The 18,936-nt window shown below is 39.3% G+C and overlaps 1 protein-coding gene across 1 annotated transcript; it reads right to left on the bottom strand.

The window, feature by feature from the left end:
• Positions 1-2,037: 2,037 nt before the first annotated feature.
• TNFRSF11B (TNF receptor superfamily member 11b) lies at positions 2,038-18,619 on the bottom strand. Its single transcript, XM_032707963.1, has 5 exons — positions 18,416-18,619; positions 8,784-9,153; positions 5,064-5,258; positions 4,511-4,735; positions 2,038-3,353 (listed from the first exon to the last, which is right to left on the bottom strand). The coding sequence occupies exons 1-5, from the start codon at positions 18,443-18,445 to the stop codon at positions 2,965-2,967; spliced, it is 1,209 nt and encodes a 402-aa protein (XP_032563854.1). The 5' UTR covers positions 18,446-18,619; the 3' UTR covers positions 2,038-2,964.
• Positions 18,620-18,936: the final 317 nt, after the last annotated feature.

Raw genomic sequence — 18,936 nt, 5'->3', positions numbered from 1 at the left:
CAGGGGCTGGCAAAACACTTGCCTTCCTTGGAGTCTGGTCATCAGCCAGGCTGGGAGGAGAGCAGGCAATGGTACCCTGGTAGGTCAGGGCACTGTGAGCACAGAATCACCCTTCAAGTCACTCCCAAGGCCTAGCTCTGGTTGGTTGTCCCTAGTCCTCACACCTCCTTCCTTCCCCTCACCTGCACCTGCCTACAGCAGCATTTCCTCTGGGAAAAACACAGGGACACCTCTCCTACCTGCTGCTCATTGTACACCTCTTTCTTCCTCCTGCAGCCTTCCTTGAAAAACAAGCTACCACCTCCAAACCCACATTTTTTCCAAGCAGTCCTCCCACTTTCTGTTTGCCTCACTCTCTCCCTCATTATCCTGGGTCTCACTTTTGTTTGTCTTGGCTATTTTGGGCTGGAAGGTCTTTGGGGAAGGGAATAGTTTAAGTGTTGCCTGCTCAGGATGTGAAGTGTTTGAGTCATTCCAGCTAAGGGAAGCTGAACTGATAAATGAGGCACAAACTGTCTGAGAAGAGTCTACCTGAGCACGGGTAACTGATTAACTGAATCAGCTTTAACAGATATAATTCATTAAAAAAGTGTAACTTTCTGTTTAGGGGAAAAAGAATCCTATTTTAAAAGGCACAGGTAATAGTAAAATGCTGAAGTTTCCCAGGAAATCCAGTCCAGGCCATACTCTGCTATAGTGAAGTATAGCATGTTCACATGGTAGTTGTAGATTAAACTATAGTCTCTGGCTTCAAACTTTCTTCATTGTTGTCATTCCTGAAGGACCACAAATATTGTATCATTTAAAATGAGAGTTACATAGAACTTCTTGCAATATAGAAGTATAAATGTATAAATTAAAAACAGTACCATGTACTGGGAAGCAACTGTGTTTTTCTCCAGCCAATAGCTCTGTGATACATTTTTAAACTATGTTATTACTTGATACCGTAACTATACTATCAACTGCAAAATTTTGGTATACCTTGAAAGGATCAACATGCTATTGTTTATAAGGTGTGTGGGATCCTCTTTATTTTGCTACTAATAAGATCATTACTCTCATTTTAACACCTAGAACACCTCCAACCTCCATATCTGGCAGAGTCGTGGAAACATCTAGTATCTATCTTTGAAATTTGAGATTCTGTTGTTATAAACCTTTAATTATATGTGGAACCATTTTCTGTTGTAAAAGGGCATAATTTATTTCAAATGAATCAAGACAAAACTGGGAATTTTTTTGTGTGTTCGGGACCATTTCTCAGCTACACCGATAAATGAGATGCTAATAGAACGTGAAATTTAAAAGGGAGCTTATTCCTTTTGATACAAAAAGTGATGTGAGAATTCAATGAAAAATGAAACCCAAGTATTTTAAAGGAATATATCCTATTTGTACTCTATAAGGAGAGCACTTCTGATGAACACCTATCATATCAAGCAGGAATCTGTTTCTCATTCTTTGCTTAAGATCCTCTCATCTGTAATACAAGAATATTTGTCATACAAGAGTAAATGCTGATGGCTTTTTCTTCCTTTACACAATGGAAAAAGTATGTTGAATATTCAAGTTCTGTTCACATGGTTTAAAGAAAAACAACCAAGAGTACAGTCATTCTCTGCAGCCGCTGAGGCCTTTGGCTTGCACTGTGAATGACTACTGGTCCCTAAAATACCGTTAGCTTTTGATAACAGCAGTCAGACAATCTCTGTTCCTTTTTCATGGGGCCCGAGGCTTTGTAGGTGTCTCGTTCTGTAGCTGAGGGAAATGGTAGATGACTATTTTTCTTATGTGACCTCTCTGTGCTCTCTTCCTTTAAACATAGTGGCAATATGTGAGGCTTTCCAAGCCTGTCAGGGCCATGCATCATCTTTCCTCCATGAAATTACAAGCTGTGGTTAGGGCAAAGGTTGTGAGCTCTCCAAGAACGACACCGGGCCAAGAGTGTTGCTGGGCCAAATGTGTCTATGGAGTTGTAACCAGTCGTATCAAAACCACCTGTGTCTTCTGAATTGGAACCTTTAATACTTTTTGCCTTCATTTACACCTTTGCAGTGACCATGATCCAGTGCTGGTCAATATTTACTTAGTTCACATATTAACTACTAGACCAGACAGGGAGTAGCAGAGAGCCAAGCCCAAGATAAGGTGCAAAATCCACACAGTCTGTCTTTGTTCTTAGTTTCTACTTCAGAGTCAAGAGCAAAACACCAGTCAAAAAGTAAACTGAAAAATTTAATTCTTTTATAAAATAAGATTATGAAATTCTATATAAAAATCCAGCTTCTTAAATATGGTACATTCACTTCCTCACAGAATATTTAAATATTCAGGTCACTTGCACTATATTTTCACTGTATTTGAGTTAAAATCATTGGATAAATTAAAACATCCTTACCAAAAGATACCACAACTTATACAAATAAAACTAAGCAATAATACTTTTTTTAAATACAAAATATAAGGAAATTAATAACTCTTAGGGCATGCTACAAAATTTTTATCAGAAAAATATATGGAATCATTTTTGTTTAACTAGAAAATATACAGTGTACTTTTCATTTCTCTTTCTAAAATTCAGTCTCATACAGTTTCCATTTAATTTAATAAATATGTACAACAAAAAATGTTTATTCATTGAAGAATATAAATAGCAAATACTGGAATAGAGCCTGGTTCAGCATTCCTTTCTCATCTAGTGACTATAGTGGGACTTTTCAACACTTAATGTGCAAAAATGCAGAATCAGGCTCTTAGTGTTATCAACAGGTTAAAAGCTTTTACAAAAGTGATTTTTATTAAAGAAAAAAACCTCCAGAACCACTGCAGAAGACTTAGAACTATTCCAGTCAGGTATTTCTATAAATAGTAAAATATAATGTGGTGAAACAACGTTCCAGTTTAATTACTGCTGGCAGTAATTAGAGAAAAATAGTCAGTGGAAATGAAAAATATCTTGAGTTAGACACATCTTACTTTCACAGATTTCAGTTGGTTCCCTACCATTTCTAAGAAGAGTTTCTGGTATAATCTATACATTGTAAATCTGTGAAGAAACTTAACCACCTTCTTCAGACTTTGGATGGTTCGTTTTGGAAAGTGGTACGTTTTCAAGTGCTTCAGTCCATACATTAAACCTTTAATGGTGTCTTGGTCGCCATTCTTTATTCTCCACAGATTGAGAAGCTTCAGGACTTGCTCTGTGGGTTGACACAATTTCATTGTGCGTTCAACATCTTCTTTTCCCACTTTCTTGCCCGGTAAACTTGCCATCAGCATGTTGAGATGTTCAAAGGTGAGGTTCGGGTGGCCAACGTGCTTTAAGACACTGTTTTCACAATGATCAATATCTAGAGAAAGCAAAAAGAAAAGAGAGGTAAGTACAGCCCATTACAACTTTACCATGGCCTGCAAAAAACCTTCCAAAATTCCAAGGTGAATATTCTCTTCCAATTTTTTTTTTATTTATTTCAAATAATTCTCTCAGGTTTGCTTTTTTAGGCTCCAATTATGAAAAATATTTAAGAATTTAATTAACTTTGCAGATACAAAAACTTCGAATTACAAACAAACTTCATAGCAAGTATTTATTGCTATAGAGTTGTGTCACCTGTCCTGTAAAATGTTGTGTGTATGTGATAGAACTCGTAATATTTGGTTCCAGTGAATGAAAATTTTGCTTAGCCTCTTCAGAAATGTCTAGGCAAGCTTTGCTAAAATAGTAATTTTGGGCTTTGAAGTACTCTAGACACTTCACAGTGTGACATAAACATGCATACTAAATAGCAGAGGGGTGACAAACACTTCTACAGCCTTTTTCAAACCTATTCTGAGTGGACAAATGTCATTTGAATGTGGTGGCTGTTGATGGTGCCTTACATGAGAAGAGCTGGCCTGACTGTTGTAAAAACCTTGGTGTTAACATTGCAGCACTATTTCACCTTTGAAACCTGACTTGGTAGATTCAGCACAAGCAAAGCAGAGAATCAGTATGACAAACAGGTACCAGAAGGGAAAAAGAAGGGAAAGCCTGCCTGTGTATTTCTCACTCCCATGTGCCCCCACCCTGTGAATAGATGTCCTAGTCCCAAACATCAACCTCCACTTTATAGAAAAGTAGCTGCACTCTTAGTTGCAGGCATCAGCTCCCTCTAACCTCAACAACCACTGCTCAGATATAACAGTGGGAAACACTTGCCTCACTTTAACAAGATTCTTCATATATTGTGCAGTCTCAAAAGGGGATCTTGGTCGTGGCACAGCACACAATCCCAACACACAACTACAAAACTGGGAAGAATTCAGTCCTCAACTGATCAGGAGAAGCTGAATTCTCTTCCTGCTTCCCCTCAACTTCACTGCTCTCACTGCATCAATAAATCTCAGTCAAGCCCTGCAGGCCTTGCTCCAAGCATAACACATCACCAGGAGGTATTTGATCCCAGGCAATTTTTAAAATGCTATTTAAAAGGGTGCTTTTAACACACATGCTATCACAGTAAGATACCTTGAATAATCTTCTTGACCATATCCTGTTCTTTGTTCTGCTGCTTCCATAATTTCAAAAGCTGGAAGGTCTGCTCTTGAGGGCTGTGTCTTTGTTTAATCCTTTCGATATTTTCTGTGCTAACCTTTGTCCCAGGCAAACTGCCTGCCAGTATGTTCAGCCAGTTAGGTGTGAGATGGGTAGGAACAGCAAACCTGAACATAGCCTCCTCACACAGGGTTACATCTGAAATGAGAAAGAGAAGAAGATGTCAATTGTTCCAAACTGTTATCCTACCTGTCTCAGGGAAAAAAAGAAAAAAAAAAAAAGCAAGCAGCAAGAATGATAAGAAAAAGTGTTTAAAAAACAGGCTAAGAAGTGGTCTCTATAAAGAGATTACTCTCTGTGCTTGAGTTCTATTTGATCTAAGCTACAATAATTAAAAGTCTACTATGGCCATCACCATAGCAGGCAAATGGCTAACAAGCTAAATGTTTTTATCATAAATGCTGATAAATTAATTTTAATAATAAAGGTATGATTTCAGAGCACTCTTCCTTAATAGGATACATACCTATTCCACATTTTTGAGGTGTCATATCTGTATTTTCCTGACAGATGTTGTCACGAACCTCATTTCCCTTCAAAGTTATTTTGAAACCCAGGGCACTACAGTTTGTGTGCTTAAGACAGACTGCTTTGGATGATGTTTCATTTGAGAAAAATCCTTCTGGACATCTCTCACATACAGTGTCACTCTCAGGGGTACCTGCAGACACAGGAAAACAATGCATCCAATTATATATAACCTCAACTGTAGAAAAAAACCACAATGAGAACACAAAAATAAAGGAAAATATTCCTCTCTAAATTGTTGTGCTTCTGTTTTCTTATTTCTTACCTATTAAGGAATCACTTTAAAAACAAAACAAACAAACAAAAAAAAACAAAACAGAAGATTCTTTAAGTGAATGATGTTCCTGCTGGTCTAATACAGTAAATATACTCATAAATACAGTTGTTACCAAGTTTAAAATCAGATATTACTGATTAAATCAGTAATTTAGTAAAGCGATATCTTTAAAACCTCAATTACTCGAGTCTAGTCAGACATTACACAATGTCTGATCTTCATCCTTCAACTGTACAAATATTCTGTAAAGTAATTAAGTGGCATAAAAATCTGTTCTGAGTTTTACTATGCAATAACTGCCTAGAATTTTACTTGAATGGGTTACTTCAGTTCTAGCTAAAGCCACAACCAAACTAAATGTCAACTAAAGACAACATTTTTTAACCTTTTCTCTGGGCTTGAATAAAATATTACTAAAAACAAAGAAGATATAGTGTCCAGTATAAACAAAACTATTTAACAGACATACATATTTTGCTTGGTGATTTACAAGACACAGTTTTACTTCAGAAATAAATATATGATACAACAGCAGAATGACAATATATGGTTCTAGCACATCAACAAAGAGGAAGAAAATTAATGCATGAAATCTGAAACAATGCAGTCTAGCCACCAGTGGCAGGAAAGTAACAGCACCAATAATTGTTGTATATTCACTCTTAATTCATCCTTATTCAGCCAACATTTAACAAGTGCCTGAAGTCTAGTATCTAATATTGCATTATTGAACATGAACTTGAGCACATGCTTAAAATTTTTTTGAAATAATTGTAAACTATATTTGAATAAGAAAATACCTCCATCTAGTGTAGTTTTTAAGTATTTACGCGTGGATGTTTATTTTGATGATAGCTTTTAGGTACCCTTTATTTATTTTGGGAAATCCTTGGAGAAAAAGAGTACGAATCTCAAGTTTTCCACAAGCTGTGAAATAAAAAATAGTGCTTGCATGCACCTGATCTAGCACTTCATCAGGCAAGTGAAAACAAAGGAGTTTATAGTTGCCAGAGATCCTATATGTCGCCAACCAGCCTCCCAAATCCTCTGCTTTCTGCAGCCAGTACCCAGACTGCAGCCACAGCGTCTGCCCTTGCGCTTCCTTGCATAATGTGCGCTGCCTGCGGCTCTGGGCTGGACGAAACTCCAGCCAGCACCACCTGCGCAGGCAGCAATTAGCTGTCCTGAGATAGCTGAATTTTAGCAACTCTCCCTACTACAGACAGGCTGCTGTTGTGTTCTGCCAGCAAGGAAGGGGAAGAAAGAAGTGTTCCTGCAAACGGGGCGTCGCTCTGCTCAGAGCTTCCTGCATAACCCTTGCGGCAAAAGAGAGGAATAAATCGGGTAATCCATCGGCGTTCTCAGGTTTGAGAATAAAGCCACCCTCCAGCTTTGCCAGCTTCTTCTTCACTGTTTATCTGGCCGCTCTTGTTCAGGGCACAAACTGCCGCTGTCTGTCCGCCCTTCCGCCGCTCCCTCCAATTCACCTGGAATCTCCCATTCTTCCCAGGGAAACGTCACCCGCCGCTGGGGAGACAGTGCTGCCTCGTAGCAGCGCTGCTGCTCCAGTACCTTGCTGGTATAAACCCTACCACGTCCAGTCGCAGAAGCGAACAAAATCTTAATCTACACTCACAAAAGGGGACAACCAAAGTAAAGTGATCTCCCAGTGTAATCATGAACAACTGGCAGTGGGAAAACAGATTTTTAGTGCTTTAAGCTTTAAAAGAGGCACTGGACCATGATCTCCCTGTGTGAGAGTGGAAGCATATTTTCCTAGAGTTAGGTTTTATTTCACCTGAATTTGCATCGTTACAAAGCTCAAGGCTATCATATGGCAGAAAGCAGTAACACAGTATGGTACATGCTTATTAAATTCTTAGTTTTTGCCTCACCTCAAAAACTGACTATTGACACAAGGGGATGGAATTATTTTTACAATGTTTTCATTCCTTTTTTGAGGTCTGTCTGGGATTAGCTAGTTCATTCTGATGGGCTTTTGGAAACCAACTTTCCAATAAATTACACGATTCAACATTTTATCTTCTTTCAAAGTTTGTTTCATTTTGAACTGAGGGATTCGAATTTGTCTGCCACAGTTTCACCATGCTCGCAGGGATGCAGCGGGTTGGTTGCTCAGACAATCTGTATTTTGTTCATCTCCCAAACTGAGGACTTTGTTTCTGGCCTCTCTTGACTCACTGCCAAGGTACAGCGGAACCTCATTAACCCAAGCCCCTGGGTATAATAGTTTAGGTTAATGAAGTTTTACAGTATGGAAATGCAGCGTTTGCCAGTGGAAATGCTTAACAGTGGCAAGGGCATCAAGGTAATGCTTTGTCAGCCAATTACTCAGGGACTAGTGAGAATCTACAGCAGTGACATTTTCCTTACATCAAAGTTGCTGTCCAATGAGATGTTCATAACCCAAAAGAGGAATCCCAGCCTGTCGTTCAGCACAGCTCTAAAATGTACAGGCCAGCCCTAGTGTTTCTCACTCCTTGTATGTAATTCCTAGGGAAATCATTCTGTAATCTGGACACTGGTTGCCTGCAGGTTTGTGTCTGAGATGCTTTGATTTTCTGCATTCCCTTCCTTCCTCAGAGCTCTTCTCTGGGCAGTTATCGAGCTCTGGTGCAATGACAGTTTACAATTCTTTCGGGCTGTGTTAAATACTAGAGCTAAACTAGGCCATGGCATTTGCCAAACAATAAATGATGTATTTTGTTTTGAGGGAAGAACATATTATTGGTTTAACAATTTATGTTGTCTTAAATGAAGAATATCCTCCACTGAAAAGTGCCCCTTCCCTCTGTATCCACATCAGACATACAGCCAGCCTGCTTGACAAAGAAATGGTTGTTTGTTTGATAATAGCAACAGTTTCCCTAGGAGTTCCACTTAGGATGTTGATAATTAATTATTAACACATATTGCAGTGATGCTAGAGCTATATTAATATTGTTATAATTATACACTTGTTGTCAAACATGTAGTGCTCCTGGTGTTTGTCAAGATATACGGTTGCTTGAAACAGCAGATTTCAAAATGAAAAACATTATTATTTATCACACACACAAATACTACATTCCAGATAATGTTCCTTTAAAAGAGGCAATCCATCATGTTTCTCATTAGAGTGCAATTTGCTACATTTGCTACTGCCATTAAGTTATATATTACATCAGGAGCAGTACTGAGAAACGTTCCTTTGGCTACAGTCCAAATGATGCAGACTAGAACAGGTTCAATTGGCTTTACAATTTACTGTCCTGTAATTTCATCTGGACGAGCCTCTTTCCTAATCTTGTAACTGCCACGAGTCGCCGACGTGCGGCAGAGCTCTAATTCAGTCTGTGCTTGTTGACAAGCAGTACGTACCTGGCTGTGCAACACCGAACCCGGGAGGACACTCCGTGTGCTTCAAACAAAACTCGAGCTCCAGGTATCTGCCCTGGACGCACTCGCAGACGCGGTTCTGTGTGCTGGTGCACTCCTGCTTGACGTACTGCAGCTCCTTGCAGACAGTGCTGCAGTACTGGCACTCGTCGTGGCTGTTCCACTCCTCGGTGTAGTGCTGGTCCGGGCACGGCGCACACCGCGTCGGGCTGGCGGCTGTGCAGTGCTGCTTCACGTAGCTCCCGGGAGGGCACTGGTCACACAGCAGCTGACGAGATGTCCCTGGGTCGTAATGACGATACTTGGGGGGAGAGTCAACCTGGATGGTCCACTTAACAGAAATGTCCAAGAGCTAGCAACAGGAAAATTAAACATCACTTCCTTTAGTTTTGGGGAGCACTGTGATCACAAAGAAACCTACACTTTAATGAGTTTATGAGTCTAGTTATGATATTATCTTCAAACAAACATTTGTGTTAGAATTTGTAAGATATTAGCCAGCTTCCGGGCTCTCCCATGTCTATCTTAACATGGGAAAATTTTAGGATCTTGACTAGCAAATCTTCCCAATATTAGAACTTCCTTTTTCTTCTAGAGATGTAGGTATTATGCTTCTCCCATGTACACCCTATTTCATATCACCAGGCAATGACCTTTTTGTGCCTGGTACCAGAGAATCTGGCCATTGCACAGCCAAGGTGGGGATTATGCCTGTTCTTAAGTGTCTAGTACTTCAGATGCAAAAGGAATTGTGTAGGAGCACATAAATCTGACTAGTGTATTGCACCAACAAATGCCTAGAACAACAGAGGTTACTTTTTAATGCCCTCTATTTAATCTTGCACTGAAATACAGCAGTTATAGGGATAAAATGTGCCGGCTACGTCAAGGGTGAAGATGCAGCTTCAGACAGAGGTAAAGAATGCCACAATTTATGAAGGGTACCTTAAAGACCTAATTGCAGGAACTGGAAGAGGCCAGGCTAATGCTTTCATTTCTATGTAAAACCACAGGCTTACAGCTGTTGTAAGGAGTTGGTTCAGTACTGGCACATGTTATGACAGCTACAGTCCTGCTTCCTACAACAGTCTGCTTTGCTGGTGTGATTTTGGACCTAGAGATCTGAGACAACATTGCCCTGCTGCAGAGACAACCTCCATATCACTTAATTTTCCCTTATAAGTGAAAATTTGGTTATGTGATTCAACCAGCTTACCATTAAAAAAACTATTGGGAACAGCTCATTGTTCTCAGTGAGAACCCAGCTCTGTCCTGTGCTTCATGAATGGCTGCATGTGCCATTTCTCTTCTAAAACTTGTACATTTTATAAAGATGAAGTAAACTGGTTCTGAATTAATATAGTTTTCTACATATCCAGTCAAGTCATACAAGCAATCAGTTTGTCTTCGTTGCTATTTTAATCCTGGTCAGCTAATACAAAGATGACAATTCAATTTCAAAAATGTATTTTCTCTTTTCCAATGCGGATGTCCCCAAAGTGTAAGTGGAATTCACTCTTTTTTTTTTTTTCCTAGGCTCTATGTTTCCTAGAGGTTTTTCGTCTAAGGACCTCCCTTTTGCCACATCATGACACTTCTAAAGTTTTAGTCTTATTAAAGTTGTAAAGGACAATTTAAACATTCATCTGCATTAGCAAAAGTCACAGTGATCACCAGGTGATATTATGTGCCTAAATTAGGAACTCTTACTGCTTAAGAAAGTACTCTTAAATGTATTCTCCTATTACCTGTCTGCAAATCCACTTTTTATACAGCTTTTTTATACAGCTATACCTAGACAGGCTGAGGAATGAAATGTGGATAGTATGGATATTCCCTACAGTCTCTTGTAGCTACCCTTGACTAAGCCTGGTAATTTATACAATTTGTGTTTTCTACAGGTGGAGAGCCCACTTTTTCTTGTGGTCTCAATGTACAGTACCTTTCATTGTGAAAAATTCCTTATTAGTCTTTGAAGTTTGATGAACAGCTCCATTTTCCTTAAATGACTGGATCTGTTTCATGTGGTCTATTTAACAAAGAGGGTGCAGCACATTTTTTAACAGTGAATGGCTTTGCATTGATGAAAAATGCCCCCACCCTTGGTAAATCTACATCTATGATGCTAGTAATAAGGAAGTCCTGGTAATCTCACTAATTTTTGATGTGAACAGTAAGGTTTTCTTCTATATTTCTAATTCAGTAATAGCTAATACAGCATAGTGGAGTCCAAGATTTGCATGGACACATGCATTCCCTTTACAGAATATAACAGACTGCAACAGACAGCACAGATGCTACAAACATCAACCCCCATTTTATTCAAGAATCTGTGGAAACTCAAGACAATACCCAATGCAGATGAAAATCTGACACTGTGAAAATTATTAGGGACAGCAACCAGACATATGGGTAGCACATCCTCGTGCAGAAACTCTGTTTTTCCTGCTCTGCAAAGCACAGCTCACAACAAATCCAAAACTGTCACCGCAGTAGAATCTTCTCTTCTGGGTTGTGCCTCTGCCCTTGGTGACATATTTTCAGGTAACAAACAGGTAGGTGAATAATTTCATGGCTATTCAACTCTGCTCTGCAACATGTAGCAACAAGAACAATAAGATTTTCTCTATTTCCCTTACTCAACTATTTACGTTGGAAATCATGTTGGAGGCGAGTGAGGAGTTTTGCCGCAGGGGATAACTCAGCATAAAAATTAATTAAAATTCAATAATCAGGATATGAGAGCATGGGGGTTTATAGGGAAAAATGGAGCCACTTGCTTCCTGAAGAACCTACAGCTATGTGAAATAAGCCAGTAAAAATTGAAAACAATTCAACATAATTTGAGGGGAGCTGATGTAAAAAATTGAGCAAAACGAGACTTGAATAATACTTGTTTGAGGCCTGCAAAGTTTTGCCTTTGGAAGAACCAATAACTATGGACTAATAATGGCAACCAGCATATTATTAATCCAAATGAGCACCAAACCCCATAATAATAGCATTAATAAATCAGCATCACTAAAAGAACAATCAGTCTTTCCATTTGATTTTTTTCTTTGTGCTTTTAAAAGAAAATCACATCATACCTGTCTTCCCTTTTATCCCAGAAACACACATTATGTAGCTGCAGTAATCCACTGACCAGTGGCTGAGCCATACGTATGCAGGATCCAACTATTTTATTTACAAACAATTACGACAAGAAGATTCTTCAGTCAAACTAAAGATATTTATGCAATCAATATCTCAATATTTTACCAGAGCATTTTATACACAATTTTCAACATAGAGCTAGATTACCATTACTACTACTGTTTGACTACCATGATCCTTTTAGCCCAGTGAGCTGTGCAACTCACTGCCATAGGACATTGTAAACAGTTGAGTTCAAGATGTTACTTGACATAGTAATGGATGAAAATAATAAAGAGCTATTAAGCATAAACATCACCCCCAAATTGTCTGAGTCTGAAGGACTGTTTTAGAAAAATAGTGATATTTTTCTGGTTTTTTTCTTCCACCTCCTCTAAGCATCAGATATCAACCCATAGACAGCATATGGGTTGGTTTAGTTGGTTTAGGACTCTTTTTTCTGGTGTTTTGGGTTTTTTTGATTTTTTTTTGGTGGTGGTGGTGGTGTTTTTTTTTTTTAGCCAGTACAGCCATTAGTATGTTGTTAAGCACATTTCTAGACCCCAACCCCCAATACCACCCTTCATAAGACTACTGTAGGTTGCTTAATAATGTTTAAGAGAAAAGATCTGCAAAATTGTCTTTTATGCAGGCTGAAAACACCTAGATACCTGAGTATTCTGAATATTGATATGCAGCCTGCACATCAGAAGTTATCTTTGAACCTACATCAAGTGCCAAAGTAAAGGCAATCTATTTTTCAGATGTTCTGCAAAAATTTAGGAAAAATGGTTGAAAGTAATTAAAAATAATTTTTACTAGTTTTGCTGCAGCAATTTGGCACAAACAGAATGAAAAGACTCTTCTTGTCTTGCAGTTCACAGAGTAAGCTAGAGGAGAATGTCACTAAATTTTCCTTTCTCCTGTCCTAGCACACACTGAGTTTGTACTTGCATTAGGAAGTTGGATCACCTGTTACAGCAGATTTCCAGAGCAAAACAGATGGTGCCGAGCACCTGACATTCAGAGGGGATATTTTGGACTAACTCCAGTCTGCTCTCATGGAGCATTAGTGGCTCCAGTGGATCTGGTGCATCTCTGGAGTCCATCTCTGGATTTACTTTCATCAGTCCAGTTTACTTTTGTAAATCCACCTTATGTACTACATCGCCATGATATGCAAACTAAAATATAGTAAATAAGGTTGATCAGGAGAGGTCCTTCAAAAGCATGCTCCTAAAACCAAGTAAAATGGTAATAAAATGCATTTTATGTTGTTCCTGACATTTTCTGTCCTAAACTATGCTATGACCAACTCGGTAGCAGATTCTTAGCTACACAAAACCTCTGAATGCCCATATTTAAAGGTGGTCTATGTACTAAGCATCTGAATCTCTACTGTAAGAAACAGCACTATTTGAGCACATGAAAATGCCATGATTAGAGCTTACAAGTTCTGAACGTTGGTCTTCCCCAAAACTTCACAGAAAGCAAGATTTCTTCTATAATCATGCTGGCACTGGTCTGTTTTACTCTTACTGGAAAAGTTGGCATGTTCCAATTTGAAAGAAGGAAGAAATCAGAAGTCTGGCCTCAGTTTACTGGAATCAGAAGTAGGGGCAATGAACATGTTCACCCTTTAACCCTCAAGAAACCAAAGCTGGAGTACATCAGTACTACAGTTGGACAAATTCGTGGATTTGTCATTCAGAAAATTGTGTAAAATACTGTTCATCCTTGTTTTGGAAAGGTTAATTCATCTGCGAAGCAGTACAGAGAAAGTTTAGAAGGAAATTAAGAGCTTCATTTAGAAGAGGATCTTGACTTGTTCAATAGCTTGGCAACTCACAACTGTACCTAAAGATTTGGTACAGATAGTTAACACACACAGAAAGAACTTTGTCCATTAAAGGATAATACTGGCAAATGAAAAGCAGATTGTCTCATCATAGGAAGATTGGGAACAGCCTTTCACCAAGAAGCAGGTGCAAGAAACCCAAGTAGTTTAAATATAGCTCTCCATGCATTTCTGAAAGTAAATGCGGCATTTGGTTTCCTGGAATAGCTGGCAAATGGACTTGAAAGATCTAGGTAGTTTCTTTAAAATTTAAACCCTAAGCAAGTCCCAGCACTGATGGAAGACAATAATGCTTAGTATCTTGTTCATCTCAACAAATTCACTGTTAGTCTGATTCAGAGTGCACTCAATTGCAAACAGTTTTCCTAGCAGTAGTGAAATGCAAACTCAACTTAAAAAAAAGTCCCAAAGGTTGAGTTTTTGTTCTATGAGTATGAAATGCTATCAGTAACAAAATAGTTACGGCAAAACCAAACCGAACCAAAACCTAGTATCATTCACTACATCTAACAACGTATTGGGTGAAACAGTTCTAGTGTCAGTGGGCTCTGTTCTGAAAGGATTGAAAAACTCAATCTTCGTCCATCTCCCTGGAGAAGATCCTGGGCACCTCTCAGGATGGTGTCTCTACGTAAGGAATTGGGATGAACTGTAAATATTGAAATACAAGTCTAGTGCAAATCAGTGTCATGCAAATAAATACTAAGAACTTATTCAAAATGAGTTACCCAGGGTTAAAGAGCAATTCTTTCACTGTGTCACTCAACACATTAGGCCTGAAGCTATATTTCTCCATACCATCTCTATGTCAGCATACAAATGCTAACATAAAAGGCCTGTGCAGTCCACTTATTCGAGTCCTTGAAAGATTCTTTTGAGAGAGAAATAATGTGATTGTAAAATTTCACTTCAGATCTTGGGCATGAAAAAGTACACACCCTTTTCTTTCATCTTTAAATGTAAGGCAACGAGCTGCTTGCTTTCTCTAGTTGAATCAAAATGAACTCGAAGACAAAGCACATGAAGTAAAAATCCTTCAAGCATCATCACTTTAAATCACTGCTTTGTGATAGAAAGAAAAGTGGCTTTTCAGCATATGAAAATATTATTATATAGCTTGGCTTTGTGGTTTTGGGTTGTAGACCAAAGGAGAATGTTTAATTTGCTGAGGAAGATAAATCTGTTTCTGTTTTGCATTCCACAATTATTCTGAAGCATATTTTCTTGTGTGATAAATCATCATTCAAGACATCTGTCAGATTGCTCCTAGTGTTTGTATTGGGTTTAAAGTAAAACCTCACAACTCTCCTACTTTGCCTTCTACCCAAAGTATTTGGACCAAGCTAAGGCAGGAGGCCTTCCCATACCCTCAGTCCTTGGGCAGAATGCTTCACTGAAATCATGCACAGGCCCAGAGAAATCCCTCTGGCAAAATATAGCACTGAATGATTTTATAAAGGTCCTCCTCATGGATAGCTTGTATCTCTGAATCCAGTACCTGACAATGCCATGCTGGATTAGATCCGTGTCCACCTATTGCGAATAACCATTGTAAAATACTGGATATCCTGGGAGAAATGACTCCCATCCATCTGGGAGAGACTCAGCTCTCATCCTCCTCACCTAGCTGTTCTGGAGGCCCACGCAGTCACCAAATTTAACCTCTCTGCTCTGTGGCACTGCTGACCTATGCGTTGCTGTAGGCTCACCGAGACCACTGCTCAGACAAAGCACCTTTTGGCAGACTACAGGAGAGCGCCAGGTACACAATGGAAGCTAACACAAAATCATTGTCACTGGTTTGAGTTCAGCTTATAAGGCTGTTCCACCATTCTGCCAACTGCTTTAATGCAATCCTTTGGACATAACAGGGCCTACTTTCGTTTGCAAGATGCTCTATAAAGTGGAGGCTGCTCTTTTACATGAGTAATAGTAACTGGTGACTCTCCTCAGTGACCTTGTATTCAAAACTAGGGCTATGAACCACTGTCTTCCTTTCTCTGTCAATAAAGCAGTATGTCAAAAGTCAAGTCTTGTAGAAACATTTTGAAGACCATTAGCTGTCATTCACAAAGAAATTTAGGGGTTGAAACTATTGTTTCATTTTCAGTGGTAGGAAAATGTCACTCAGCTGAAGAGCAGTTTTACATCTCATCAAAGAAGCGTTAAATTGAAAGTCTTCGTTCATATGAGTTACATTTGCCTTGAAGCTTGTAGAGGGAGAAAGCAGGAAAATCAAGCCAGATACCCTCCAAAAGATGTGTCTTATCCATAACTTATATTTTGGAACATTATTCATCACAGTGACAGCAAGATGTCTATAGAGTTAACCCAATCTGGGATGTTCCTACTGTGACTACAGTCTGCCTTTACACTGACAGAATTTCTAACAACTGACTAGCTAGCTAGAGAAACAGTATGCCCAGTACTATGTGCAAACAGGTGTTTCTACTGAAGGAATAAAATTAATTTTTCCTTGAGATTTGAACAGTGCGTGTTGCTTAAATTGTGACAATATCTTTTAAAAATTCCTCTGGTAGCCTTAGTGTTTTATTTTTAACCAACACACATGCAGACAGACAGAAAGTCAGACAGAAAGATAACTCCTACCCTCGCGGGCTGCAAAGCCACTGCTGCCTACACACAGCAAACCCATCAGGCAGGCCAGAAAAAGCATGTCACATGCACCCAGAGAACCAAAATAGAGAAAGGTCAAGTTTAAGGGTCAAGAGAGTTACGTGACAAGTAACGAGATTCAGCTCCGGAGAATTTCTTTCCATTCAGTCCGATTTCATAAATGCTTGTCTGTTTGTAAGGAGCTTCAGTGTTCCAGCAAACAACACGAACATGAACACAACACCACACCAGGTCCCCTTTCTGAAACCTTAGCAAAGAGGCCAAGGCTGAAAGTACATCATGGCCAAAAACTCCTTTTAGCTATGGTGTCTCCAAACTAGATTTAAGATGCGTAAGCCAAACATACATAACTTCGAACTGCTGTTGTGCCTCCTACAAGGGTTCTTATAAAAGAGGTACTAAAATATCTTTTCTGATCTCTAGTATATCTGACAGTACTTAAACTTCACTGATTTTACTTAAACTTCACAATAACTTTAAATAAATTATTTTAAAATAATAATAATAAAATACAGTTGAATGATGAAGGTCTATGATATGTACTCCTGCCACTGATGTATTTCAGCTCCAAGACTCATCTACCAGAGGATTATGCTGAACTTCATCAAATACTATTACTTTATGGGAGAACATGAACAAGCACATGCATTTAATCAAAATCCTGATGTGATTATTTTATTACATCCATAGATAAGAAGCCAAGCTGATAAAGAGCTATTGCTGAAATTCTCAGATTAAATTCCCATGCTTTCATATTGACAAAGCAGGCACAACATCACACATGAGATGAAAAACTTGTCCTGTGTTTCAGTCTGCTGACCACAAGCCTGACAAATTTTGCTTCCCGTGCACTATTAATTACTTTGGGTTTGTTTCTCAAAAAGCCCTTTCAGAAATTTGTACAGAGAGTAATAAACAAGCATTACTCATCAGATCCTGGAAATCTCGTTGCATTTATAAAAAGCTTTCAGAATAAATGGATTTCAGTTCTAATGCCCTGCCACAACATTAATGCTGTTGCACTCACCAAAACAACCCAGGAGCAAGTTACTGTGCTGACAGAAGTAACAGCCTGCTCTGAATATTATTTTTTAATATTTTTCTTTGAATGTTTTCTTATGCAAAAGATGAATAGCATCCAAGTTACACAGGATGTCCCTCTATGCAGGCTTTAATTGATCTGAATTCATACAAAATTCCATATGACTAAATGGATTAAATAACATTTTGAAATTTACTACACTGCTAAGGTCTCTAAATTTGCATCTGAGAACATCTCACTAAATCTCCAAGTAAACAAAAACTTATTAAAACAGGAGGTTATAATAGATTTAATAACACAACTTTTTCTGTAATAGCTACTGACACAGCTACTAGTTCATCACTTTCTTGCACATGAAGTTGAATTTTCTAAGCCAAAACAAGCATCACACACTTATGCTTTTTTTTTTTTCTTTCTAGAATTCTCAGTGGTTTTTCCCGGTAAGAAAGCCAGCCCAGTATCTGAGATACCAAGTGCCACTGCAGCAGAGATTAGAGGCAGGCAGGGATGGAGCTTATGTATATCAGAAACAAACATCCTAGCCTACAGTTTCCAAATTAATTCCTAGATACAGTGTTTTGCGTCAGTCCAATATGATGAAGCCTTAAAAAAAGAAGGAGGAAGACAGGAAAAAAGGCAAAAGAAAAGCAATTCATGCCACTACCTTGAGAATGGGATGAAAATCCCTGCTGTCTCCCTGGAGCTGGATATGTCCATCACACTCCAAACTCATCAGGAAAGTTCGGAGTGATGAAGCAAAAAGGGTTTACCAAGAAAACGGAGAGAAAGCAAAATAACCCCCAAACAAACAAACAAACGAACAAAACCTGCAAAACCTCAAAGCTAAAACAAAACCCCAGAAGAAAACCGTGTGTCTGTACAGCCTGATGTCTGAAGCTGTAATGCATCCTAGAGCCTATCTGCCCCTCCGAAGGGACTTACCACAAGCGTGCAGCACAGGAACTTGTTCATTGTGGTCGGTGGAAGAAACCTCAGTGCTCTGGGAATGAGGCAGAGAGTCAGCGCCAGGCTCCAGCAGCTGCTTACATTCCCAACATTAAAGACACGATATATATATAGTCCCGGTGTAACAGGAAGCTTGGGCTCAGCTTTGATCACACATTCCCTGCCATGACCAAACTTTTCTCTCGCGCACTCCCCCTCACCGCCCCCCCCCCTTTTTTTTTTTTTTTTTAAGGAACCTGTAAAACTTGGTGACTTAATGGAACCCTTTGAGCGCCGTAACCACAGACTGGAAAATGCAGGAGGGAGTGTCAGGGGCTGGCCAGGGGAGGGTTTAATTGGGCTCTGTCTGGCTGTCTGGCTGTGCCCGGCTCTCCCCTCAGCAGCGGGGCCGGAGGGGGGACCCGCGCCCCGGGGCACGGCGGTCCCTCGGCTTGGCTCCCCTGGGGCTCCCAGAGGCAGGGCTGGCTGGGAGCAAAGGCCAAGGCGGGGGAAGCTGA

The sequence above is a fragment of the Chiroxiphia lanceolata genome, chromosome 1 (genome assembly GCF_009829145.1).
Source record: "Chiroxiphia lanceolata isolate bChiLan1 chromosome 1, bChiLan1.pri, whole genome shotgun sequence".
NCBI lineage: Eukaryota > Metazoa > Chordata > Aves > Passeriformes > Pipridae > Chiroxiphia > Chiroxiphia lanceolata.
The sequence above is the reverse complement of the archived record's forward strand: the minus strand, read 5'-3'. Positions and strand labels throughout refer to the sequence as shown.